The following is a 26749-nucleotide window of genomic DNA, read 5'->3' as shown; positions in this document are numbered from 1 at the left end:
CGCTGATTGGACTATATTTCCAGAGGCAGAACAAACAGTAAAGAAGAGTGAAAGCTAGCATAACACTAGGCTTGTTTGAGATGCACCTCGCCTCGCCTGAAATGTAGGCTAGAGTAAGCGGCTGCAGTGAGGGGAGGAGTGAAATAAGCGCAGTCAAGATGGACAATTCTGCCCTCTGGAGGTGGAGCAGATACCAACGAGATCAAAGGCGGATATTGTTATTCTCACTCATATGCTGTGCTGCTGATAAACATGATATGATTTCAGTTCTGTTGCTTTATATATGAATATAAATATGATGAACAAGGCACTCAAAGTGCTTGCTATTTAATTCCATACGAAATGCGGATTAAGTGACATATAGTGACATGACTTGTCTTAAAGAGATTTTGGAAAGGTTTAGTTTTTCTCTATTTTTAGTAGTTCGAAAAACCTACTTTTTCGAACTCGTCCTAGATGGTTTGTTTGATTTTCACCAAAATTGGCTCAGATAATCTTTAGACCATGCTGGCAAAAAGTTATGGAAATCAATTTGATTAGTCAAACTGTTCTCGAATAACGCATGAACGAATTTGAGAAGAGCACGCAAAAAATAAGAATCACTATGCTGGTCTCTTTAGATTCCGTGCAGCATGCCGAGTCAAACCATACCACATTTTCCCATGTCAGTGAATCCTTACGAAACTCGGTATGTCTTCGGCACCATGGTCCATGTATGTTTTGATACACGGTTTGTTTTTCAATTTGAAATTAAACAAGCAGAAACGAGAAAACGGTATTTTTTTTTTTTTTCGTTTTTTTGAGATTTTGGCTCGATTTTCATTTTTTTTTGGTTCACAGGTAGAAAACGGATAAACAACTTCAAAATTCGCCACTTTGTCGCCTCAAACTGACCATGCCACATCAATTTGGTAACAGTGCCACCTATTGGTCAAAAGTTATAAAGCATTCATTAATAATTAATAATGAAATTTTCAAAAATGAACTATTGTTTACATTCGCCTATTGTAATGAAACCAGTCTCAAAATATTCCTTTGGTTATGGCAAGAACATAGATACCAGTTTTGCCATAGTCGGCCAAACTTTCTGTCCGCCATTTTGATTTTTGTTGAAAACCTACTTTTTCAAACTCCTCCTAGACCGTTGTTCCAATTTTCACCAAATTTGACTCAGATCATTTTCAGACCGTGCTGACAAAAAGTCATGGATTTTGTGTTGATAGACGAAACCATTTTTGTATTGCATCGCAACAAACTTGAAGCATGATACCAAAATTACTCTGAGGCTGTATCTCTGCAAAGCTTTGACATATTGACACCAAACTTTGTGTGTACCACTGTAACCTCACAGAAGATAACACATCGATTTGATAACGGCGTCACCTATTGGTCAAAAGTGATAATCCATTTCCAAATCATGTAACGTGAATATCTTGCTCTTACTAAAAAAAAAAAAAAACGAGTTGAAAGCGTACCGAGCCGCAGAAGAGATACTGTTTCTCGAGCGCTTTCCTTGAGCGCAATTCGAGATGGAGTGAAACATGGACAAAAACAACATAATAGTGCAAATAATTTATTCAGCATATTTAAAGATATAAACTAGTCCAGAGAGTCATTTTTGCATAGGGCCCCCAGAAGTCTAGGATGGACACTGGTTCTATTTGACAATAAATTGTTTAATTAATATAGCCTAATAAGGAAATATTAATATTAAGAGGCAAACAGTAATTTGTGTGAGCTATTCTGGGGCTCCTGTCCCAGACTCTCTCGAATGGAGAGAGAAGGGATATGAAGTGTGTATGCGGGTCTGTTTGAAAATGATATCCGCTCAATTAGCTTTGTCTTTTTTTATTTTAGATGTTGTTTTTGATGTTGCTCTCATGATGCCAAGTCAATTGATCACAGTCTCTGTCAGAGAACTTGCTGTCATCTTTTTTTCCCCTTTAATTATTTTTGTCCAGTCAGTGTTTGAGGAAATTTATTTCCCCTTTCCTGTAACTTCCTCTATGATGAGTTGGAAATTCAGAAACCAAGAACTAAAGACTGATTGGTCAAAATGCTGTTTCTGCAGCTTCACAAGCCATTAAGTTATTCCTGTTTTAGTAGTTTTCTCATGCTTCACTCTTCTATCAGTGTTCAGTTCAAGTTGGGCATTCAGCTCCATTGAGGTTCTTGGAGGTCAGCTGATGAAGACCACAGAATCTGGTGGACTGTTCCTCCAGTTACAGCAATAAGGGCTGCAGTGGTGGTTTTATGAAGCCTCACATCTGTCCACCACAGGAGTTTACAATGACCTGACCTGTACAAAAAATGTGAGCCATGCAGTGCTGGCTGTGTGGCTGTGATTGCAGGACAGGACTTTTGGCTGGTGAAAAACAGGTACAATCAGAGTGATTGTGAAGTTTTTTGATAAATGTTTTGATAAAACCATAAATGTTCTGGGTATGGGTATGATTGGTTATGATTTAGTTTTTTTAAATGTACCCACTCAAAAGCTTGTAAAAGCAGAACCGTAAGAAGTTTACTGTTTTATAGTCTAATTTCTTAGTTGTAAATGTGTGTTCTGTATGTGGTTTTACAATTCCATTGTCTTTTAAAAATCCAAATGTATTTTATGAATCCTACAAAATAAATATGAAATTTTTAATCTTGTGTTGAAATTTTAAATGGAAGTATGCTATTACTGGTTGGTATATTTACAAATGTCAACTGGTCAGTGCAACATCACATATTTTAACATAAGATAATAAATAAACGATTTAGATCAGCACACAATTATGGTTTTGAGTTAGTTATGATTTTTGTTTATTTTAAACAAAAACACTATTAATCAATCAGCCACACTCATAAGATAACTCAAGGGGTAAAGTTTGTATAAATTCTTGCACATTGGACAATGCCATCTGTTTAACGATGGCTTTTACAAAAAACAGTGTTGTGTTGAATTCTGACCCCCACCAGATTATTACCCCCTAGTACTGGTAAATTTAGGGTTAGGTGTGGGGCAGGGGTTAGGATTAGGCAATCAGATAGTGATTTCAACGAGAGAGGTAATCATTATCAGCCAAAAACTCATCACCAAACACCAATGACTTGTACATATGGGTACAGTCATTTTAGACACTTCCAAAACTGTTGCAACAGAGATGGAAAAACCATTTTAAACACATGAATTATGTTTCCATCTTTGTTGCCACAGTTTTGGAAGTGCCTTTTTCTGTTCTAAAGAAGGGGGTGTACTTATTCTTTTGTCCATATAGTGTATGTACAAGTCATTGGTGTTTGGTGATGAGTTTTTGGCTCAAGGTCTGCATTTAAAGTCACACCAGAGGTGTTCAGCTGTGATTATAGGACTTTGCTTTCTGACCAGTCAAGTTTTTCCACACTGACTGAATCAATCATTTCTTTTTGAACCTTGCCTTATACACGGAGGCATTGTCATGTTAGAATAGAAAAGGGTCCTGCTCCTGTCCAAACTGTTGCTATAAATTTAGAAGCAGGTGCAAAAACTCACCTGTAGTAAGTAATTCTTGTTGCTAAAAACATACTACAACCTTTGTAATGTGAAAAAATATATATTTTAGCGAATTTATTTCATGAAATTATTTGTGTACTGTACAGACAGTGAGGGAGATATTGGAAGTATTGTCTAAGGTGAGATATTGGCAAAATATATTTAGTCAGTTTGCCCACTAGGCATTTAGGAAATTTGCAGATGTCCCAAAAGCAGCCTAGTCGAATATGCAGCAAATATCAAACCTAAAACTAACTTTACCGTGCTGATGAAAGTTATGATGACAGAACAAGACGACAGAACAAGACGACAGTAAGAGATGACAGAACAAGATGACAGTAAAGGTGAAAGTAAGGACAACAGAACAAGACGACAGCAAAGTAGACATTAGGATGACAGAATAAGATGACAGTAAAAACAACAGAACATTATGACAGAATAAAATGACAATAAGGACGACAGTAAAAACAACAGAGAAAAAGACATGGATGACAGATTAAGACAACATCAACAGACAACATACACGTCAACATATACTGATTTAGCTGAACAAGTAGGCAAGGACTGTAGACAAAGACAAATGTATAGTATAAAACACAAAGCAGTCGTGCATTTTTGGCACAAATCGAACCCCATACTCTGATCCACAGCATATCATCGTCACATCTGGAAAGGAAGAGTGGCATTTCATTTGTTCACTCAAACCGAAAAAGATTTAGAAGAGTTTAAATAAAACACTTGCTACCTTTTAGTCTGCTTATCTGAACTATTACATTACAGTGGATCTCAAGATGCCAAAAATGTAGGCTATATGTGTATGTTTTATATAGTTAATTAACCTGTCTAGATCCAACAATAATTTGTTAATTTTATTTCAGTCATTTTTTTTCACTCATGTAGCCTAACAAAGCAAGAAGACAGCTGTGTCATATGACAATAGGCAGGATATTAGCACGTGATGGAACGAAGTAAAAGCAAAGCAACCAGGAACTCGTTCATCATCACCTCCTTTACAGAGTCCAAGTGCAGCTTAACAAGAGTACACAGGTGAGACAAGATAGGCTACATCAATTAATTTTTTCCCCACTTGTAATCTATTTAACAAAAGCCTTTTTTGTTGGTGTTTTCAATCAAAACACTTTCTCTTTCTGTTTTAATTAAGACATTGACTGGGTTATAATAGCTTTCCTCAGTGATTTGATTTGTAATGATATAGTGTGTATTGTCCAAAGCCCCTGATCTTTTTAAGATCACATCAGATAATATAGATTTTAAATTAAATTATTACACTTTCTTCTGTACTAGTGGTGAAAAAGAGAAAAGGTTGTTTTTCTATTTAAACTTCATACGGCAACAGACGTCTTTAACCCTTGCGTCTAGCCTCTCTGCTTTTTCAGCTTCTCACGCTACGTTTTCAAAACGCTGTGTCAAGTTGAAAAATGTGTCTCGATAGTCTGTGTTCTTCCATTTTGTTTGCGTATTTAAAGCACAAACGCGTTCCGTGTGAACGGCTTTTGTTCAGCTCACTTCAGTTTTAAAGTTGAACAGTTCCTGTTACGGCCAGTAGGTGGAACTAAGAGCCCGTTTTCAGTAAATCGTTATTAATTCAAAGCCCCAAATACTAACCAACCCTAGGAACTTCCATGGTTTCGTTCCATTGATATGAACATATAAATGGACATATACTATAGTTTCAGAAGTCATTCAATGAAATAATTTCTTCATATTGTGGCTGATATGTCGACCAGCTGTCGACATAATGCAATGAGAATATATTATCGCATGGCAGTAATTATCACTTGCCGTTTTGTTCTTGTCAGGCCATGATGCTCGGGAGCTTGCTGTTTGCCGTGTGCTGTACCGCAGCACTGGCCCATTTCAACACAAATCTAGACCAGCACTGGGAGTTGTGGAAAAAGATGCATAACAAGTTTTACTCCAGTAAGGTGAGAATATGAATTTCAATCATCTGTCAGATGATCTAAAAGATTATCTTTTACCTACATCTAGAATATGTTTTTTATCACATGTTCTGTGAGGAATACAAACTCCATTTCTTCCTTGTTTCTTATCAAACTGGTAAAGCTTGATTCATGGGCTTATTTGTTATAGAAATAGTAATGTATTCATTTGAGACTTTATTATGACCTGTGATATCAATAGTTTTATATATTGCTGTATTAAACTGTGGAATTGTCTGTTGTTTATGTTGGCAGGTTGAAGAACTGGGCAGGAGGGAGTTGTGGGAGAGAAACCTTGAACTTATCACCCTTCACAACCTGGAGGCCTCCATGGGCCTGCATTCATATGACCTGGGCATGAACCACATGGGTGACATGGTGAGAACATGAGTCCAGTGTGTCCACTGCATTTATTTGTGGTTTTTGTTTGCATGCACTTGCATCCAGTTTGCTTAAAAAAGAAACAAAAAAAACTGCATGACACACAATACTGCTTTATTTCCTTGTTTGTTTGTTTTTTTTAACATGAAGTTATTCTGTGTGAGGGAACATTGTTTTTTTCATCCAATACATTTTCTTTACAAAAGTTCTAGATATTTAAGTTAATACTGTCTAAATTGCACAGCCATAAAGTTTTATATTTTGGCAGACATCAGCTATATCACATGCAGTGACAATTTCATCATCTGAAACTCAAATTTTCCTCTATGTTTTGTTGATTCACAGACAACAGAGGAGATCCTGCAAACGTTAGCTACGACTCGTGTCCCTCCTAACTTTAAGAGGCAAGCACAAGAATTTGTGGGCTCTTCTAGAGCTGCTGTCCCAGACTCTCTGGACTGGAGAGAGAAGGGATATGTCTCCAGTGTGAAGATGCAGGTGTGATTATACCATTTGTTGTTGCTCTTTTAATACATAAACAAAATAATTTTCTCTTTTAGATTTTTTTATTTCTCAGGACAGCTCTTTTTGTTTCTTTTGATAGACCTGAGACAAAAGCATTTTTAAGAATATCAGGTTCACATTATATTTCCATTATATGTAGCTTGAAGTCAAAAAGTGTAAATATTCCACAGTTCTTGTTTCCTCGTTTTAGTAGTTTTATCATACTTCTCTCTCTGCTGTCAGGGTGCATGTGGTTCATGTTGGGCGTTCAGCTCTGTTGGGGCTCTTGAAGGTCAGCTGATGAATACCACAGGAAAGCTGGTCGAACTCAGTCCTCAGAATCTGGTGGACTGTTCCTCCAGTTACGGCACCCATGGCTGCAGTGGTGGTTGGATGAATGATGCCTTCCAGTATGTTATTAAAAATGGTGGAATAGACTCAGAGTCATCTTACCCTTATGAAGCAGTGGTAAGTTGTTTGTGTGGGTCTAAGTGAAGAAGAAACAAGTGATAATTACAGAAACATGGTAGAAACATTTCATATTAGAAGTGTCAGGAAATGTCACTGCAAGATTTTAGCAATGTGTATGCAGAGAGCTGGATTTGTCAGTGCTTGGCACATTTTTAAAAAGCTGCAACCCATTATTATGACTATAACCTAATAAATAAATGTATCCTACAGCAAGGGCAGTGCAGATACAATCCATCCCAGCGTGCGGCAAACTGCACCAAGTACTATTCTGTCAGTCAGGGAGATGAGGAGGCTCTGAAGCAGGCTGTTGCCAACGTCGGGCCCATTTCAGTGGCCATTGATGCCACCCGCCCTCAGTTTATCATGTACCATAGTGGTGAGTATTTCTTTGTCATCACATTTCAGTCAGGCTGATTACCAAGTTTTCAGGTTGCAAACTGAAGGTCAAAATTATTTTTATTTTTCGTTGGTAGCTATTGTAATGTTATCTCACATCTGTCCACAGGAGTTTACAATGATCCATCTTGCAGCAAAATCATAAACCATGCAGTGCTGGTTGTGGGATACGGTGCAATTGCTGGACAGGACTTTTGGCTGGTCAAAAACAGGTACACTCAGAATGATTGTGAAGTATTGTGATTATGAACTGGCTGGGTCTGATTTTGTTTTTCGAAATATACGCAGTGTAGTCTTGTAAAAAGAGAACATCTATTTCAGACAAAACGTTGAGATGAATAAATACATATGCTAATTGTTATCTTTTGCTTGAACAGTTGGGGTACCGGATTTGGAGATGGTGGCTACATCCGTATGGCCAGAAACCAGAACAACATGTGTGGCATCGCCTCATATGCCTCCTATCCGGTTATGTAACTGAAACCCATGTTGAAATCTATGAATATAGATAAGAAATATTTTATCATCTAATTTCTTAGCTGTAAATCAGTGTTCTATATACTGTATGTTTTTTTTGTTTTTTTTCCCCCACTGTCTTAAAAAAAAAATACAAATGTATTTTAAGAATGTCTCACAATGTAAATATTAAACTTTAAATCTGTCTTTTTCTCTCTCTTGTAAAGCTTTAAAAGAAAAATTGCTTTCACTCTATTCTGTATGTTTACAAATGACTTGGTTTTATTCAGTGCAACATCACAACGAACAGTTTCACATGAGGTATTAAAGGATTTTTCAAGATCAGCACACAATGTCCAGTTATGATTGACATTTAGATTGCTGTGATTTTTACACCTTTGGTTGATTAGCCACATTCATAAGGTAACACAAGGGAGAGAATGGCATAAAATGACACAGATGTTCACACAAGCAGAAAGAGATTTTAAATGAGTGATAGGTAAAAGAAAAAAGAAAACACTTGCTACCTTTTCAGTCTGCTTATCTGAACTGTTAATAAGTGGATCTCCAGATGCCAAAAATGCCTTGAGAGAATGAATTCTGTCAGCCTGTTGTGATCCAACAATCAAGTTTGCTAAAATCATATTTGTTTTTTATTCGGGTGATCCATATGACACAGCTAAAACATAATTGCATCATATTTGTAGAGACAAACATATTTAACATTTATTTTGGTCTCTGTCCTCACTTTTACAATGTAACACTTTTTTTTTTCTTCTTTTTGGAGGGATAAGCAATCATAAGATCAGCAAGACCCCCTCTCTTGCTCCGATTGTCATTCCCATTTGGTCTTTATATTGATAAATGTTCTTCAATCGCTCTCTCTCTCTTTCTTTCTCTCTCTCTCACACACACACACACACACACAGACAAACAAGGTTCTCTCTGCCTGCAGGTAGGGCTGTGATTTAGTTGTGTTCACGGATTGATTCCAGCACATTTGGCTATAAAAACTTAGTAACGCACAGACGCTCCCTGAATGGATGGGATCTTTGGTACAGTTACATCTCAGCTACACGACACATCACACACAGTTGAGGTAGATGAAATTAGAGCTGTCGGGTAGAACAAAAATGGCCAAACGGGTTCCCCTCAGTGGGCCAGCGAAATGGAAATACCACTTAAGATTTACAGACTGTAGTAACTCTTTCAAATGTAGAAAGACTAACCTGAAGAGGTTAACACTACGAGAATATGGCGTGATTTATGTTCCTCTCAGTAAGCGTGTGAACAAAAATGTCCACTAGGAGGCGCCAAACACCAAATAGACGCGTTTGCCGTGATCTGCTAAACGTGATCTTCGGGACGCTACAGGTCGTCGAGTGATCTCTAACCATCTACCGCTTAAGTTTGCAAATTATTATACCCTAAATCATTACATCTCTACAAAAAGAGAGGCCCGGCTAACCACCAGTGCTGCAACAGGGTGACCTGGAGAGTTGAGACGCACACACGCTGACACCCTTTGCCCCTCACGCAGCATGCTTACAATTGTCGCTCATTAAACTTTAATTCACATCCCCAAACTCCCATTCCCCACCCCTCCCCTTCCTCACCGTGATTCGGTAATGCTGCTTGCCTCTGATCTGCCACCCCTCCCCGTGAACGCCCTAAGCCCATGGGCCCTACCGAGTGCCGAGCGCCGGCCTCAGCCGCCGAGAGGACACAGATAAAAAGGGCCTCTTTGAAGTCGGCAAAAGTCGATGGCCTCTTTCATGGGCCCTCTTTCAAGTGTGTGCTGTGAAGGGGCCTCACTACATGCCCTGCAAAGGTTAAACACAGGGGAACGTGAAAGAGCATCGAAAAAGGGACAATCTCTCCCTCGACGGCCCACCCCGAGAGACCACGGCACAGCACGTACAATCATCGTACAGTAAATGTGGACTGCAGTGAGGAGATCACAGTTCAACAGCCTAAATATAGAATCATCTCAACTTCACAGCCACTTGTGTGCTGTTTTACGATCACGCTGAGTCTCAATTTGTTCGGTCAGGCTGTGGCCTAAAGAATCTAGACATGCAGCACATGTGAACGAGGAACATGGATGGGTACGCTAGCTTGGCTATCGAAATACTAACACAGCGTTCAGGAGATGAGAAACGTCGGACATTCAGGGAGGACAAATATTCATCTTTGGTATTGGGACTCCTATCAAAGATAGGGTCATTTTTCACACACAAACAACACTCGGTGAAATAAATACTGACGGTAACTAGCAAATAAATAAAATAAATAGCTAGAAGATTGGAAATAAATACATAAATAATTATAAATACACAAAGTGGTTCTCAGTTCATGTTCAATTCAAGCTTTTTGCGAGTATTTTTCATCAGGGTCTTTGAGATTTTGAGCTTTTTCCGGTACGAACAGCCATCGGCCAGATTGTGTGCTTGAAATTTTTACAAAAACAAATGGATTTCTCCATCCTCAGTGTGACATCTAAGAAATCATTTGAAATCAGATGGAAAGTATGCAAGAGCGTCCTGGATTCCTCTTCGCAGCCATTCTGTCAGCAGAAACTCAGTTTAAACTCAAGTTAAAAGTCTGTTGCAAAAAGAGTCATGGCCGAGTTTCTCCTCATATTGTCTGAGAGGATGCGACTCCAGTCCTGTGCTGAGACTGTAGTTGTCCCACAGCAGATGCCTTTGGACTATGAGGCCTGGCTTTTTGTAACTAAGGTGTATAAAAAGAAAGCAAGCTCTCAAAAAATGTTCATATTTTGGTTTTAGCTTCTTCATCCAGTAGTTTTTCCCTTTAAAGGAATCTCTGAAAGATTCATTTGCATCCTTCTTTGTTTCTTTGGTCATTAATTTTCCATTTGTTGCAAAATCATCTCTCTCTCTTTCGAGAACTCTAAAAATATCATTTTGACTGTCATGATCAACAAAGAAAAATCAGAAACATTTGCACTGATTTTAGACGCTGTAACGAATTACAAAATTAATAGATTCAATATCTATTCAGTAGCTTTTCATAACCCTCAATATGTTGATTTGTGAGTGATTTCATAAGCCCTGATGTGTCGGGCCCATCCTTTGCGATTAAAGCTAAAATAATCAACACTAAAACTACAATCAACTCCCGTCTCATCTAGACATTGCGAACTTCAGACTTCATCTTTGGTTTCATATGCTGTTGATTTGTATACAAAAACACCTTTGATTAAAAATCTCAAACTCTAGGAGCTACAGGTAAACCTGTGCTGTGCAGAGCATAAAACGGCTCATTTTCCAATCATGCTGTGGAGCAGGTCACGGCTGGAGATGCAGTGCTGGACCCCGATGAGCCAGTGGAGGATGGGCGGCCCTCTTCTGTCCAGCGGTTGACGTTTCTGCGCCGAGCGTTCATGAAGAAGTTGCTTACTGTGGAAAGCTCAAGGCCAAGCTGCTGAGAGATGGTGATCTGCAGGTCTTTGGTCGGTCGGTGGTTCTCTCTGAAAATGGCCATGAGAGTGCGACGCTGCAGGTCTGTGAAGACTAGCCGGGTGCGCTTGGGCCCCTGGTTGCGCTCTAGCTTGGATTGCTCCTGCTCCTTGCGCTTACAAGCTGAAAAAGAGACAGAGAGGGAAAAACGTTAGTCTACAAATTAGACCTGAAAATCTTAATGGGTCTTTCCATTATTATTAGCAATTGATCTTTGTTCTCTAATAGGCTCCACACTTTGTTAATTGCGGAAACCATAAATAGTGTTTGATAAAGGTCTATACAGTGTAGATTTTTAACGTGTTACTTGCATCTTTAACAATAATTTAATTAAAAAAAAAGAGAAAAAGATGCACACATAATGGTTGACAGTTTCATCAAGGAAATTATGGTCAAAGGCTGAAATATTCTCAGATTTTTAAGATCTCAACATTTTAGAATGCTAACCACTGAATCTGAAGTATAAGTAGTTTAAGGGATAATAATTAAGTCCTTCGCTTTTGTAGAAAAAAATGATCAGGAAATTACAGCCGAAAGCTAAAATGTTAAACATTGCATCTGAAGTGCAACTAGTTTGAGAGATGATGAATAACTACTTTGCTATTGTAGAAGACCTTTACTGTTGTAGAAAAAAAATATGCAAATGATCAGGTAAATACAGCCAAAAGCTAAAAAAAATAGAAAGATTGCAAATTTGAAAGATCTCACCGTTTTAAAATGTTAAACATTGCATCTAAAGTGCAACTAGCTTGTAAGATGATGAATAAGTCCTTTACTACTACAGAAAAATATGCAACCGATCAGGAAATTATGATCAAAAGCTAAAAAAAAAGAAAATAGAAATAGAAAACATTGCATGTAAAATGAAACTGAGCAGTCCTGTGCAGTAGAAAGATGCAACAGATCAGTTAGAGCCAATGTTGTCAATACTCTGCATTTTCATTTTGCAGTATTTATCATAAATCGCTATTAATGTTATATAATATACAGCTTAATTAAATACTGCACTGGGTGTAGACCAGACTATTGCCTGAAAACCAGAGTCTCTATCAGACAACTGCCAACTTGATAGATAGATAAATGTACTTTATTGATCCCTGAGTGGAAATTCAGGATAAGGGAGATTAAGTGATAAAGAGAAAGACTGTAAACGTGCTGAACAATAATGATCTATATCAAATACAACAAACCAGAAAAAAACAAAACGTTCAGAAAGTCTATTGTCCTTAAAATGCTAAATGTTTCAGTTCAGCATTTACCACTGTATCATATTCAAACTCCTGATTCTCTCGATCGGGCCCACTTGCTTTCGCCAATACAATGGCGACCATTAACTAAATGCTTCCTGATGTTGTAATCATGTGTAAAAGGTAGGAATTACCATGCTATAAATCCTGTGCTCCGCACCACACTCTCAGACATAAACATCCCCCCATAGAGTTCTTATGATCGTGGGAGCAGGCCCTAATCATGATGTATACCACTTGTCTCATGTAGCTGAAACGTGATCGAAAGCCTTTTTCATAAACCACCCCCACCCCCCAATTGCCTATCACCCCCCTCTCCCCCCGAAGCCGTACTCCCTGCCTACTCCACCCCCTGCTGATTTTTTTTCGGCCAGGGGCTGATAGAAATTATTGATTAAATCTGTGCTGCTCAGACTCCCCGACCTATAGAGGAGCTTTAACCCCTTTAGTGCTGGATGAAAGGGGAGCTTCTACGTGCCAAACCACATTTATTGTCAATCTCTGCAGGGCGGCAGAGATCTAAACTTAACTATGCAATTTTTATAAAAATAGTTTGGGGCTGAAAATGTAAAAGTAACAGCATCAGTGAAAAAGCCTCTGCTATTTAAGCCGATTATATCTCTGTGATTCCTTAAGACAAGAGCTTTAGGCTTCAGTGCCTGTGTGTGAAATCCCAATGCTGTCCGAATGCCGAGCTTTAGAGTAATGATCTCTACCCTGCCCTGCGACTGAATTTCTCTCTGTTCATCTCTCTCCCAATCAAAGCTTAGCCAGTCTGTGAAAACACAGACACAACCAACAGAACACATCCACACAAAAGACCTGAGGAAAAACTGAGTGAGAGAAAGAGAAACAATTCAGGATATTTAGGAAAACCAGGACACGAATTTTAAGTCAATAAATCTAGCTTATAAAATATTAAAATATGCATTTGTTGTACAATAAATGCAGTGTGATCTCAGGCCGTGTTTGCACTGGGTTAAAAAAAAAAAAAAAGGATCATTTTTCCTCCCAATAACGACGGTGAGTACCTAAGAAGTGCTGATGGATTTTAAAAGGATGGGTATTTGTTGTATAAATGCTTGTTAAAAATCACTGCATTAAGCTGAATCATCATTAAATGTGTCGGTAAGTTGAACTCCTGCTGTCTCCTAGAGAGGAGGCGTGTAGCCGCATGCATTGTAATGTTTGCTCACGCCGTCTTATTCACAGGAGGTGTGTGCTGGAGCCTTCTGCGTTGCTTTCCCAAGGAAATCAATACTAGCTAGTAATTAAACAAAGGGCATGGTGAGAAAAGTCAACACTCATGGAAAGTGGGTTATATAGGGAAATACGGAGGTGTCCACTTATGCTTTTGTGCACAGAAGCTGTGAAAAAAGCCTTAAGAAAAATCCATCAGAGGGTGATTGGCCAACAGAAAATTTGCAGTCAATATCAATTAAAATTTATGAAAAATATTCCAACTAATAATCCAAACCCAAATTATGCATTATGCATATTAAAAAAAAAGGTCATAAATAAACAAGGCTTACGTTATCACAGCACCGCTCATCATCCTAAATGAACGTAAATGTGCCATTCAAAATTTCCACAATGGCATGTTTAGCGACTACCACAGAAAACAACAGCAGGACACGGTACCGCTCAGGCCAACAGGGCATTGATTGATTCCATGTATTTCGTTGCATGGAACACCCCTTCGACTGAGGGCACAGTGGTCACCAATCAATATCTGTAGTGGTAATGCAAGCAGAATAATTCATTCTGAAGCGTATTTCATGCTTAGGTGATTGATCGCTTGGGATTCGGAAAGATTTCGGGAGAATCTGCGTGTCTGTGTTTGTCTCCCACCCCACAATCCTCAGTGGCTGCTGCAGCACGCCAGCCGACATTTTGAAAACCGCCCCATCCCTGCATCGCAGCCCCCCCACCCCCCCACCTTCGTCCATTCTCATGTTACTGTTTTTCTCTGGATCTCTTTGTGTGCTTTGGACAACAGTTAAAGTTTCAGCCTCTTTAATGTCAAAACATTGTAACACGGCAAGATTCACTGGATTTGAAGTGAAATATGACTTCTTTCTCAATAATACACACAATGTTCATTTCTTGCATTTTTGAAACATTTAAGTGCCAGTATTTTACTGTACGTTATGCAATTGTTGGTCAAAGACACTGTTGTATCTGTGGTACTTTTCATGTATTGTGACTGAATAGCTTTAAATTTTCTTTGTTTGTTGTTAATCATATATGTACCACTGGCTACTGTTTTTATCAATACTCGCCCAGATTTACTACTAATTCTGGGGATTTGTTCTGTTTCACAACAACAATCCATTTCAAATTCAACTAAACAAGCACAAGCTTTTTACCTTCCAGACGTAATGAGGCCATCCTCTGAAACTCTGGCTCCTGTAGCCAGCGGGACATCCTCTTGAAGGTTTCGCGGCCAGACTTGAGTTTCCCCCAAGGTTTGGGGTTCCTAAGCAGGTCTGACAGAGTGCCCTGAGACCTGCACAGAACCCGCTCTGCGAAAATGGCCTGTGGGATGCTATACCTCTTCAGTTCAGTGATGATTCTTTGAGCCACATCTTTGGTGTTGATCTCCTCCCCTCCACCACCGTTCTGCGAGCTGGCCAGCATGCCCTCCCTTCCCAAGCTGGAGCTGGAGGAGGAAGGGGAAGAAGAGGGGAGATCCCCGAGTTTGGAAGCCTGTTGGCTTTGGAGGTGGTGCTGATAACTCTGGTTGTATATATGGGGGTGGTAGGTGGGAGTGTGCTGATGGGCATCCATTTTGTTTAGCTGGTGGCTGACCCCATGCTCGCCCCCTAGAGAGGGCGGTGACATCTCCCTCCCGAAGTCTGCTGCTGTTCGACAGATATTACCCCCATTGCTGCCCATATGGACCTCATGGCCACCTGGAAGCATCTGGCTACTGTGTCCATTCTGACTTCCCAGGCTGCCATAGCCATGCATGGCGGTCTCCAGACCTGCACTGCCCAACGGTGGAGACAGACCCTGCCCCAAACCAAAGTCTTTTCCGTATGGGGTATAGTAGTTTCCTCCCAGGCCTCGATCTTCTCGCATGAGAGTGAAGCTGCCGATGACGTTGCTCACAGGCAGGCAGGGATGGTGATGATGATGGTGGAATTTGTCATCAAAGGGCTGGAGGGGTGTCAGTGTGGTGTAGGTGCTTCCACAGCTGGTTGGTGGGTCCCTGCTGTACCCCAGAGTTGCCATGCTGTGGTCATATGCGGGGCTCTGGTGGTCAGATTCCAGGCCCATGGCAGGGCCTCCCAGAGAGGGACGAGGAAAAGCAGCTGTGAGATCCCGAGTGTGCAGCATGGCTCGGCTGTCCTGACTGTGTGCCAGCTCTATGTGGCTGTGCACGGACATCTCACCCATATTACCATCCATACCTGTACCTTCCTTGCTCCACTTCTTTAAATTCCAGCTGGTGTGTCTTTCTAACCTCTAGAGTGTGGTTTCTGTAATATGATCTAAAAACAGTTCCTGATGCTGTTTATATCTCAAAATCTGACTTCAGTGTACTCTCAGAGACATTTCATCACAGTGGCACCATCTTGGGTCACGCAAGCAAATTCTGTGTTCCATAAATGCTTCTGAATTTATCCATGTGAGTGTTGCTTTTGCCTTGTTGACCAAAGCTGAAAAAGAGACAGGAGGACCATGATCACTGATTTGTTATGGATGACTTATTCAGCTTTATTGATTAGTCGCAAATATAATAATACTTGAACCACCATGATGATTAATTCCGTTACAAGTAACTTTTTTTTGTTTGTTTATTAATAACAACCTTATTTTGTTTATAAAATTCATTACATTCAAAATTAACTTTAACAATCATATCGAGGTTTAAAAACAGGTCGAGAAGAATTAAATAAGATTTGCTTACCTCACAACGTAGCTTATCCGACAGGATGGAGAGAAGCGAAACAGCCTCTCCAAAACACAATCAAAAGCCGATAATGGGATGGGTTATTCTATACACCTGCAGAAATCCCGAGTTTACCATCACACAACAGTCGGTTTTACGTAACAACGACTTTTGTGTGTCATCAGCACATTTCGGTGTTCAAAAAAAAAAGCAACGGCTCGGTCCGGTCCTTCACTCCCGTTATCCGCTAGATTCTCGCTGGACCACAACTGTCGAGGATGAAACACAAACGACGCGTAAGGCCGTACGATTTTGTCCGATGTCCGGACTTCGCTATATGCTGCAACCGTGTCAAAAATGAGCACCGATGTATGTCTAAGCATCACGCTCCGTCGCTGTCATTATCTCTGTGGTTTTGCCCTTCTGTATCCTCATCGATCTCGGCCCCAACTCTTTCTCTCCTCTCTCTCTCTTCCCCCTGCCCCCCTTCTCTGTACGTCACACTCTTAAAATCTGACAGATGTGGGGTGAATTTACAACCCTCGTTAACTCCTTCCCTCCTGCGGACCTCAAGAAGCCATTGTCTTAGGTGGGGCTCGTGACAGTGTTCGAATTATACAGTTTCAGAAGAGTTGACTTAAAAAAAGAATTCAATAAGAAAATTTTCAAGGCGCAATCTGTTGAGGTTCTCGCGTAACCCAAATTGTCTTTTTATGCCCTAATCAGTTATCCAAATATTAAATAGCCTATCTTTAAGACTCTGTAAACAAAACACGTCTTTTGTCATAGGCTGCTTGTAATATGTAAATCTTTAATAAAGCGATACATAATAGACATCTATATTTTTTAGTGTTCAGTTACTAACGAAAAGTGCTCAGCGTACTGTTGCTATGGTTACTTCCTCAGGCTAACGCAGTTTTGCATTTTGCAATTTTTAGCTAAAATTGAAAACGCGCAGCAATATTTTGAGTCTAAATATAAAATGTGATGTTTATGTAATATTTTGTATTTAGTTCAATCTACAGCCCTTCAAGAATTGTGTCTAGGTTTATTTTTGTTGATAATAAATAATAAATTTGGAATTTTTCAAATGTACGAGAAAAAAAAAAAAAACCTGTGCAATGCAATTAGAAGGCCAAAGCGTTTATGTACTATTAACTAGTTTTATTTTCCCAAACCAAGGGCAATTAACTGAAGCAACAAAGCGCAGTGACAGAGAGCGGTTCTTATCAGCTGTCAGCTTACAGTGTAGTGGACAATTAACATAAGAGTTTGCTCCTCAATCACAGAAGTGCTAAACAAGATCAATGCACTTGATCTATCCAATGCGCACCTATGACCCTCTTTCGAAGAGCATACGCGACCTTTCCTAAACCGCGCTATCCAATCAACAACAAAATTACACTTCTGTCATGTTTCCATGTTTCGCGAGTTTGTGTGCGTCGGAGAGAGAGAGAGGTGGGAGTTGATGCGGGTAGGTGTTTGAAACTTGGAATATTAATCATATCTGTCTGTCAGTTTAATTTTTAGAGATGAGCAATTCTAGCGCTTGAAAAATTTTCCAGTGCGATGTGGGACTGCTGTCTTCCCGCAGCAGATGCTGCACTATCGATCCGCGCCGAGCAGGGCCGAGGGAGGGAGGAAAGGAGGGGTGTGTGTGTGTGTGTGTGTGCGTGCGTGCATGTGGAGAGTGTGTGGCTGGAGGTAAAATGGTCAGCTCTTACCGCAAAAAAAGGTCTGTTTGAGGGTCGAGGTGAAAGTTCACTCACTGCGGCTGGAGAGCTCGATAGACGATAGAACACTCGAATGAAAACAATCCGATTCAGAGTGCATTGATAACCCTTTACAATTTGAAATCCTGATAAATAAAACAAGAATTTCCCTTTAACCTTTTAATAATTTTCTTGTGCATTTTATAGCCATCTAGAAAATACAGAACAGCATGTGGATTGAATGGGATTTGTGTGTGTGTGTCAGTAAATTCAGGTGAAAACTCAACATTAGCAGAACACCAAGAAAAATATCTTAAAATATAGATGAACAGTAATGATCATTATGGATGGTTGTGTAACAATGACCTCTCCTTTCTGACATACCTGACATGCTAATATACATTTTTTAATATTATTATTTCAAAATAATTTTATGTAGCACTGTTAAGATTTCTGCACGAATTAGAGAGAGCTTATCTGAGAGCTACAAGTTCGGCACCATGTAAGGCATTGCAGAATATTATTCACCAATTCTCTTTTTCTGTCTGGGACACGTATCAATGATCAAACATTGTTCAAAACAAACCGTGGAAATCAAAACAGCGGCCAGCGAGTTAGTAAATTATTTATACCTGTCTATTGAGTTCTTTGAGCCTTTGGTCGAGCCACGTCCTCCTCCCGAGTGCTGGGTATCAAGAGGCCTGCAGGTTAACACGTACATGAGGCTAAACGAGCAGAGCTAAGCAGACAGATACGAACAGTGTGTGTTCTTTCAAAGTTATTGAAGAGTTTAACTCTTTCACATCATAATGTCACTATCTTGTCTTTGAGACCGTAGAGACGATGTTGAATAGCTCACATCACTCAGAACAATTAAATATATTTCATGTAGTGGCCTAAATGCGTAAAACCGAATAAATAAAACGATGGACGTGCGACAGAACCTCAGTTTTTACCGAAAGCACATTTCTAGTTTAAACTGACTTTGCAAAATTTACAGATTATTCTGTATATAAAATATATTTATGTTAGCCTATTTACGGAATTACTTTATAATTCAAGGCAATACAAAAGTAATATGCATTAGATTTGTTTTCCCTTGGTATTCTCGGCCTTCTGATAAATCTCAGACATGAATGTTATTGATCACATTTGGAAACAGTCTTGTTTGTGTGGTTTCTTGAAATTTTTGTATCAGAATAGAATTTATTCTTTGCACTTATTTTGTGAGGAGACAATATACAAAGCGAAAATCATTTCTGTTGAAACACGGTATGTTTCATACAGCCCAAGTATAGAAACATCTAATAGAGAAATTAATAGTAATCACTGTTTATACTTGTAGCCTCATAAGAGTTACGATGGGAATTAAAAAAAATAATAATAATATTGTTTAAAAAAGAAAAAACCTTATTTTGCAGTAGTGGCCTATAATTTCCTAAATCTAGTTGTTCCTGTTCATCAATGTTTATCTGTTTGTCTTTTGATTGCAGTGCTTTAGCCTAACAAAATATTACAATTAAAGACTTTATTAAAAACCAGAAGCAATATAACAAAATAAGAAAATAAAAATAACGCAAATCTGCTAATGCAACGAAAAAAAAAAAAAAAGAAATTGTGCAGCAAGCTTAAATTGTAATAAAAATATTTTACTACTGTTAACAATTATGTCACTTATTCCATTCAGACTGAACAAATTTCATCCATCTGAGAAGTAGGTTATTAAAACTGTGATTATTTATATTCTTCATTATATTCAACAATATTTGTTTTCATGCGTTTTTGTGTCCTGTTTTATTGTTAATGTTTTATATCAGTCTTAATATTTTGGCTTCGGAAACAAGTGTCTAAAAGGACAAAAATGAATGAATTAAAAATGACACGTAGGCCTACTACAAATTAAAACGTACATTCAAATGCGAAATATAAAAGGGCTAGAACAAATTAATTTCGTCCAAAAATAATAGGACGCATGGTGAATAATAAAAAGAAGGCGATCGATGAAAAAGTCAATAACTCAATTAACATGCCCGAACCTCACGGAGAGCAGGCCCATGAAACATGGAAAACCACATGAAAATAAAACTTTGTGCGCCTGACTGTATAACTTTACAATTATACGAAAGTTAAACAGAGGATTAGGCTATATAATAACAATTCAAAAAGTTTAAAAATACATACATATATAAATGTTCTATAGCCTATAAATATTTAAAATTACATTTGCAATTTTTTAAATATTTAATATTCTGGGGAAGGTGTTTTAACGGACTGCATCAGAAAATGTAACTTTCTTTACGTTGTAAAGTTTAAAATTAAGTTGAAGAGTAAAGACTAGATTTTAAAAATAAAAATAAAATTATAACATCAAGTTCATGTAAAACAGGCTACATCTTACATTACACACGATCTTATGTCTACGAGCATCTTCATACAGTACCGCTGTTTATGCGCACTGGCTATATTATTCGGTTAAAAAATATTTTCTTAATGCTTCTTTCCCCGCACCGCATCAGGAGATTGAATTATTCACTAGAATTTACAATTATAAAACATACAAATATGTTACAGGCCTACCTACAGGCCTACATATAGGTAGGTTATCCTATTTTATTTGTGTAAAGGTATTTAATATAAAGGTTTTATATACTCTAAAAACGCTTTTCAGACAAACCCTGAGAGAGATTTATAATTTTCACAAATATGAAGACAAGACTGTATTAGAGGAGTCTGCTGAATTACTATGAAGGTCATGCTCATATTCAGCTTTCAGTAACGTTTCACTAGTCACATTCACAAACGTAACCACAATGTTAAAGGATAATATTTTCTATGATTTTACGATTTAACCTCTGAGCCACAGCAAGTGTTCAGCCGCATTCAAATGGGCGCGCGCCCGTGTATTTGGTTCTGTTTATCGATTGGGAAACATGGGCGTGCTGCCAACATGCAGGATGGCAATCTATTATTACCATTGTGAATTATTAGCAATCGGAGTCTAACAACCGGCCATATATATAATACAGCATGTTTAATATAAATTGCTAAAAGATTTCTAATGTTTTACATGCTACTGCATAGCGTTTAAATTCGACTGAACCTAAGTAAATTACGCAGTAAAACAAGTACAGCATTTTAGTCTTTAGTTAACATTTTAACGACATGGTCGTCAAATGCAACAAGATGATGCAATTCAGATTAATCCGTTTGGAATTAAAGCATAGTTGAATCATATTTAACAACATTTCTTAAAATTCTAATAATAAAATAGCGTTAGATTTTTTTTGTCACTAAAATAATTAAAGATGCAAGGCCTTCTCCAAATCAAAACTATAGCAGCATTAAATAGAGCAGCACTCAGTTCCACTGCTAAAAATCCTCATCTTCACAATACTAAACATACAAACACTTTGGCATGATTCTGATTTCCTTTGCACATTCATTCCACAAAATAACAGCAACAGCAGAGCACTTAAAACACCCACATGCATTGCACAATATAAACACAAGTCTATGCAAACACAATGATCTGCTTTTTGTCCATTTAGAACTCAGCTTGTGAGTGTGAAGTGAACCTTCACATTGTTTATGTTTATAAGAGTGTGTGTTCTGTATATCCCGTCTAATAGATGCTCTGTGGGTGGGTGGAGGGTCTGAGATTGCCTTGCAGTCGGTTAGCATCCTTTTCCCTGCCCCTCTCTCTTCCATTTTTTTCCTCTTCCCCTCTCTCTTCTTCGCTCCTCTCTGCGTGAGCTAGTATCCACATCCTCCATCCCATCTTCAATTTTATCATAAGACAATGTTCTCCTGTCCCTAGAAATCCCCCATTTTGTGAGTCCCCTCTGTGTCCTGCATCCGTCTGTTTCCACACAATTTGTCCTGTATCCATTTTGCTTTCCAGCCCGGCGATGTGGCGTCTTCCCTGTCTCAGTGTGTGTGTGGCTAGATGCGGTTTCTGTTCCTGCTCTTTTTAATCAGCATGTTAATAAGAAAGGTAACTAATCAATACGTTCAATGGCCTGGCGATTGATACCATCTCAGCCTCCCTCCCCTCTCTCTTTGACGCACACACACACACGCACACACACACACACACACACACACGTACGTACACACACTAAGAGCAAGCACAAAGGCTAAATAGTAAACATAAATATATATAATAACATTGAGAGAATAATACTTTTAGTTTAAGTTTGATCATTCAACAGTGCTCTGTCTGATACTGGTATCTTTAAGGAATCTGAAGTGTGGAGAATAGGGAATAGGGAAATCAAGCATTTGCTTTATTAAATGTGCAGGATCCGCAAACACAAAGGGATGATTTTTTCACTTGTATCAAAGCACATGGTGATACACGTCTTTTCCCACATCAACACAAGAGTAAAAATATCTCATAGTGAGTATGTGTGTTCTTCACCCCAGGGTAAGGTCTTCTACAAATGGCCAAATCCAACAGGATGGAAAGAGAAAAATGGCAGAGGATAAAGAGAATTCCCTTACAGAAGAAAGTGTTTGGGGGAGAAAAAACATTAAACACACATGCAAACACAGAATGGCCTTTAAAGCTGACATTCTGCAGACCTGCGGTCATGCTTTTACTTCATGGTAGTTTCTTTGCAGTGTGTACATAGCAAAGTTCTCTTATGTTTGCCTTTGGTTGACCTAACTGTTTGCATGTTGAGCTGGCGGATCAGAGAAACTAGATTGTACATTCTTCTAAAGATAAAGTGTTTTTTTTGCATTTTTAAACATGCAAGCCTTTTTTGGATAAAGGGTAAAATTCAAGGATTTTGTAAAAGGAATTTTCTGTGTTCAGTGGAAGTTAGCTTAATCAATAGCATTTGCCGGATTATATTGATTAACACAAATAAATAAATAAATTTGACGCATCCCTCGTTTTCTTTTTAAAAGAGAAAAAAAAATCAAGATTATAGTAAAGCACTTAAAATGCAAGTGAATGGGGCCCTTTTTACAGGATTTAAAAGCAGAAATTTGAAGCGTATATTTTTAAAATGGATTCTTCTGATAAAATGTATTGTTTTTATGTATTATTATGTTTTTACGGGCATTATGTTGTCATTTCAACAAAAGTTGGGAAAAAATGGGAAATAATTTTAAATGCAAAGTTAGTAATTCATATTGTTTGCATATTGCAGCTTTATAACTCAAAATGTAGCTTTTTTTAAAGACAAGGGGGACAAGTCAATTTTGTGTAACCCAGAATATTTCCATAAAAGGATAAATGAAAATTCTATCATCATTTACGTTGTTCCAAACTTGTATGACTTTCTTTCTTCTGTGGAACACAAAAGAAAATATAAAGGTGAGAAAAGATATTTTGAAGGCAAGTAAATGACAGAATTTCATTTTTTGTGTCAACTATCCATTTAAGTGAGAGGTACAAGGCAAACGTTCCTATTTAAAAATATGCAGTTTCATATACAGTATCATTAAGCTTTACCCATCAAATGTGGCTTATTTACATGCTTGGAATTATTAATGACTAATTGAAAAAGCCTAAGTGCCATGTTCCAGAAATCTCTGATATGACAGAAGCCCTATCATATTTCTGGCACTGATGCGAGCTTGTGTTTCAGCTCACGGCTCTCTCCGAATGTGGCGTGTGTGTGCGAGTGTCCCTAGGGAGGTTTAGAGTGACCACTGCCCCCTGACCCCCCTTTATACTGTCACCCCACAACCCAAACCTCCATCAGAAATGCACCAGTCACCTAGCAACAGAGGCCTAGTAGTCAGAGGTCAAAGACCAGGGGCTATCGCAGATATTACACACACTCCAAGAAACGTTAATATAGAATCTCAGAATTACGGGCATCATTTTATACTGTATATTTTACATTAAGCCTCTATTTAAGCATTGTCAAGTAAAGCATTGCAAACTGACTGTCACGCATGTACAGGAAACACTAAAGTATAATCTGCCACTCAGCATGAAAATAAAAATATTAGGGATGAAAAAGTGTGCCCACACACTTTTGACACTAAAACCTTTGTTTTCCACTGAATAACAACAAAGGGCAACGATGACCATTCCATTTCATCCAATCAAGAAAAGGTCACTGACCTCTGACCCCAGCTGACCACAAGAGGAGGATGGGCACGATCCAATCACCTTAAACAGTCCGAGGCAGCACGTCCAGGGTGGAAGGAGGTAATGAAAAGAGGGGGGTGGAGAAAGGGACCGAAGAATGGATGGGTGCAGATGCAGCATTAATCTGTGCCTTGATCAGGGCCTGCAGCACCTTGAATGGAGGGATGAAGACCAGAAGAATGAAAGGCACATCCACCTCGACTCCATCTGTGCTGTATTTTAATCTGATGGTGAAATGTGAAGAAATTCACTTACCGCACCTTCAGCCTGACATCATCTGAGAGGAGTTTAATCATCATTTCCGACACAGGAGGCACCATATGAGAATTTATGACCTTGATGACCTAATCCGCTTGTTAAGTTGTGACGTAAGAAATAGTGTTGCCAGGTCCAAGCTTCTTCTATGCGTTTCAAATGAGCATATAGCTCAACAACTGTTTATTCAGTATTACATACATTTAAGCTAAGCTTTTAAAAACTCACAGTGAGTTGGCGCCAATAGCCTTATTGTGCTACGGGCGTCCCAAGTTCGAATCCTGACTCAAGGATCCTGTCCCCCTCTCTCTCTCTCTCTCTCCCACTGTCAGATCTAAACTGTCTATCATAATAAAAGGCAAAAACGGCAAAAATACATCTTTAAAAACTCACTGTGTACACTACAGTCTACAGGCTCACAGCATCCAGAAGAATATTTTAATGATTCATAAAAGATCAATCAGTCTGAAGATAAGGTTAGGATCATGATTTTTCGGGAGTATGACAGCACACCTTAAGTGTATATTAGCACCACTTGTTGTTTGGTTTTACCAATCATAGAGCGTTTGGATTCATGAGATGTCAGACTTGACAAGCAGAATACTTTAACCACTAAAGTCATGTTTACACCAAGAATAACAACCATAGACCTTAGTCGGGAGACGGAATCGGGAAAGGTCTGCGATCCAGGACTCGAACTTGGGGCACTCAAAGCGCAATGGTGCTACATGTTGGTGTGCTGCCCTCGAGGCTATTGGCACGCCATGTAACATCTTTCTAAAAAAACATTCCCTAAAACAGCATTGAAAGTTGTGAAATTTACATGATCTCTAGGACCTTTATACAGTGCATGCAATTTCTTCCATGTTAAATTACGATAATTACAACTTTAAAGTTTTAATAATCATTAGAATTCTAATTGAATAGGGAAGTCTACACCACATCTATAATGACAAATAGGAACAATATATTTGAAATCACTTTCAGAGCAATTTCTTCCACCTGATAAATGATATTTCCATCCAAAGTTACGAATTAAACTTATGTGAAAAATTGGAATATTACATAAAACATTTACGAATAAAGCACAGTTTCTATCCAGTGAGTTGAAGAGAACAAAATCTTCACTTCCCGATTAACTTGCGCTAAATATCACGAAGAAAAAAATCAATTTGCTGCAATAGGAGAAGGCACTGTCTATAATAATTTTTGTATTCAATAAATTACGAGCTTCAGAGTGTGCAGACGAAACGCGGTCATGTTATCTTATTTTTGGAGCCTGCTATTTGGGAACACAGTTCTGGGAGTTAGTTATAACGAAGCACTTTGACGAGACTTTGCTCAAGCATTTTAGAATGACAAAACTAGCATTTCAGATGCTGTGCAATGAGATCGGTCCGTTGGATGGTCCAGTTTTATGCTGTCCCATCGCAAAGTCACATGTCTTTTTTGAAGAGCATTAAGGAATTTATTCGGTAAAAGTGTTTCCATCATAGTTTATGTACGTTTTCTTATCGGAAAATTTATTTATCCTACTTAGTTGAGCGCATAAGTTTTTATGCGCATTTTTAGAATTTATGCACATCTTGGCATTTCCATCCAGCGTTTTTATGCGATATACCAAATAGCAAATAAAAATAGGTGGATGGAAACATAGCTATTGACAGCCAATGAGAATTTCTAAAAGCATTCAAAGTTGCAGTCGACGTACTGTAATTGCAGTGCGCAGTTATAATAAACAGAATGTTATCATCTGCTGGTGTGGATGCAAGTAAAGTTATAGTTATCATTCCTGGTGTAAACAGACCTTAATGTTTCCTTCTAAAAGATGACCCTAGTATTGCTTCACAGACATTTTTTGAAGGCCAAACAGGCCAGCTGCTAACAAACAAGCTTGAGATTAGGCAACTGTCACTCCATTCAAAAAGAAAAGGCCGTTCTGTACACACACACACACACACACAGATGGTTGGTCAGCACGTGCCTGAAGGAGGGCAGAGCAGTGACCCTCAGCTGGACACTATGGCCAGGTCAGTGACACTCAATCCCTTCTTTCAGGCCAGCTGCTACTAGTTCTGTGCTAATGGCACCTCCCCAAACACACACATACGCACACACCCTTAGGCCCCTTCAATCTGCCTACACTGACCAGTGAAAAGGCAGGGATGGGGTGGGGTGGAGGACAGCTGGACACTCGCCACTCTCCTGCCTCCTCAGGGGGTGTCCTAGTGTGTGTGGGTACATGTGAGCGAGAGAAAAGCTTAATAGCCTGGTGTTGATGAGAGCAATTGGAACCAAGAAGAAGAAAAAAAAAGAAGAAGCGGGTCTGGCACACATAGACCCCACAGAGAGACAATTAG

The 26749-nt window shown here is 38.8% G+C and overlaps 2 protein-coding genes across 2 annotated transcripts; one reads left to right on the top strand and one right to left on the bottom strand.

Moving 5' to 3' along the window:
- The first annotated feature begins 2174 nt into the window (after positions 1-2174).
- LOC131521518 (cathepsin S-like) lies at positions 2175-7938 on the top strand. Its single transcript, XM_058746305.1, has 9 exons — positions 2175-2379; positions 4415-4561; positions 5335-5460; positions 5731-5853; positions 6202-6354; positions 6604-6828; positions 7042-7207; positions 7337-7439; positions 7605-7938. Exons 3-9 carry the CDS (start codon positions 5338-5340, stop codon positions 7702-7704), a joined length of 993 nt encoding a protein of 330 aa, XP_058602288.1. The 5' UTR covers positions 2175-2379; positions 4415-4561; positions 5335-5337; the 3' UTR covers positions 7705-7938.
- On the bottom strand, positions 7939-17197 carry onecutl (one cut domain, family member, like). The gene is made up of 3 exons (XM_058746304.1): positions 16329-17197; positions 14782-16077; positions 7939-11288 (listed from the first exon to the last, which is right to left on the bottom strand). Exons 2-3 carry the CDS (start codon positions 15824-15826, stop codon positions 10978-10980), a joined length of 1356 nt encoding a protein of 451 aa, XP_058602287.1. The 5' UTR covers positions 15827-16077; positions 16329-17197; the 3' UTR covers positions 7939-10977.
- Positions 17198-26749: the final 9552 nt, after the last annotated feature.

This window comes from Onychostoma macrolepis, chromosome 16 (genome assembly GCF_012432095.1).
Source record: "Onychostoma macrolepis isolate SWU-2019 chromosome 16, ASM1243209v1, whole genome shotgun sequence".
Taxonomy (NCBI): Eukaryota; Metazoa; Chordata; class Actinopteri; order Cypriniformes; family Cyprinidae; genus Onychostoma; species Onychostoma macrolepis.
This window is presented reverse-complemented; position numbering and strand designations above follow the sequence as displayed.

Excerpts from the sequence above, each read along its gene's own strand:
- LOC131521518 (XM_058746305.1), top strand. The coding sequence starts at position 5,338 with ATGATGCTCGGGAGCTTGCTGTTTGCCGTGTGCTGTACCGCAGCACTG. Across the intron at positions 5,461-5,730 it reads ACAAGTTTTACTCCAGTAAG|GTTGAAGAACTGGGCAGGAG; the intron begins GTGAGAATATGA and ends TTATGTTGGCAG. Across the intron at positions 7,440-7,604 it reads TTTTGGCTGGTCAAAAACAG|TTGGGGTACCGGATTTGGAG; the intron begins GTACACTCAGAA and ends TTGCTTGAACAG.
- onecutl (XM_058746304.1), bottom strand. The coding sequence starts at position 15,826 with ATGGATGGTAATATGGGTGAGATGTCCGTGCACAGCCACATAGAGCTG. Across the intron at positions 11,289-14,781 it reads GGCCTCATTACGTCTGGAAG|CTTGTAAGCGCAAGGAGCAG; the intron begins GTAAAAAGCTTG and ends TCTCTTTTTCAG.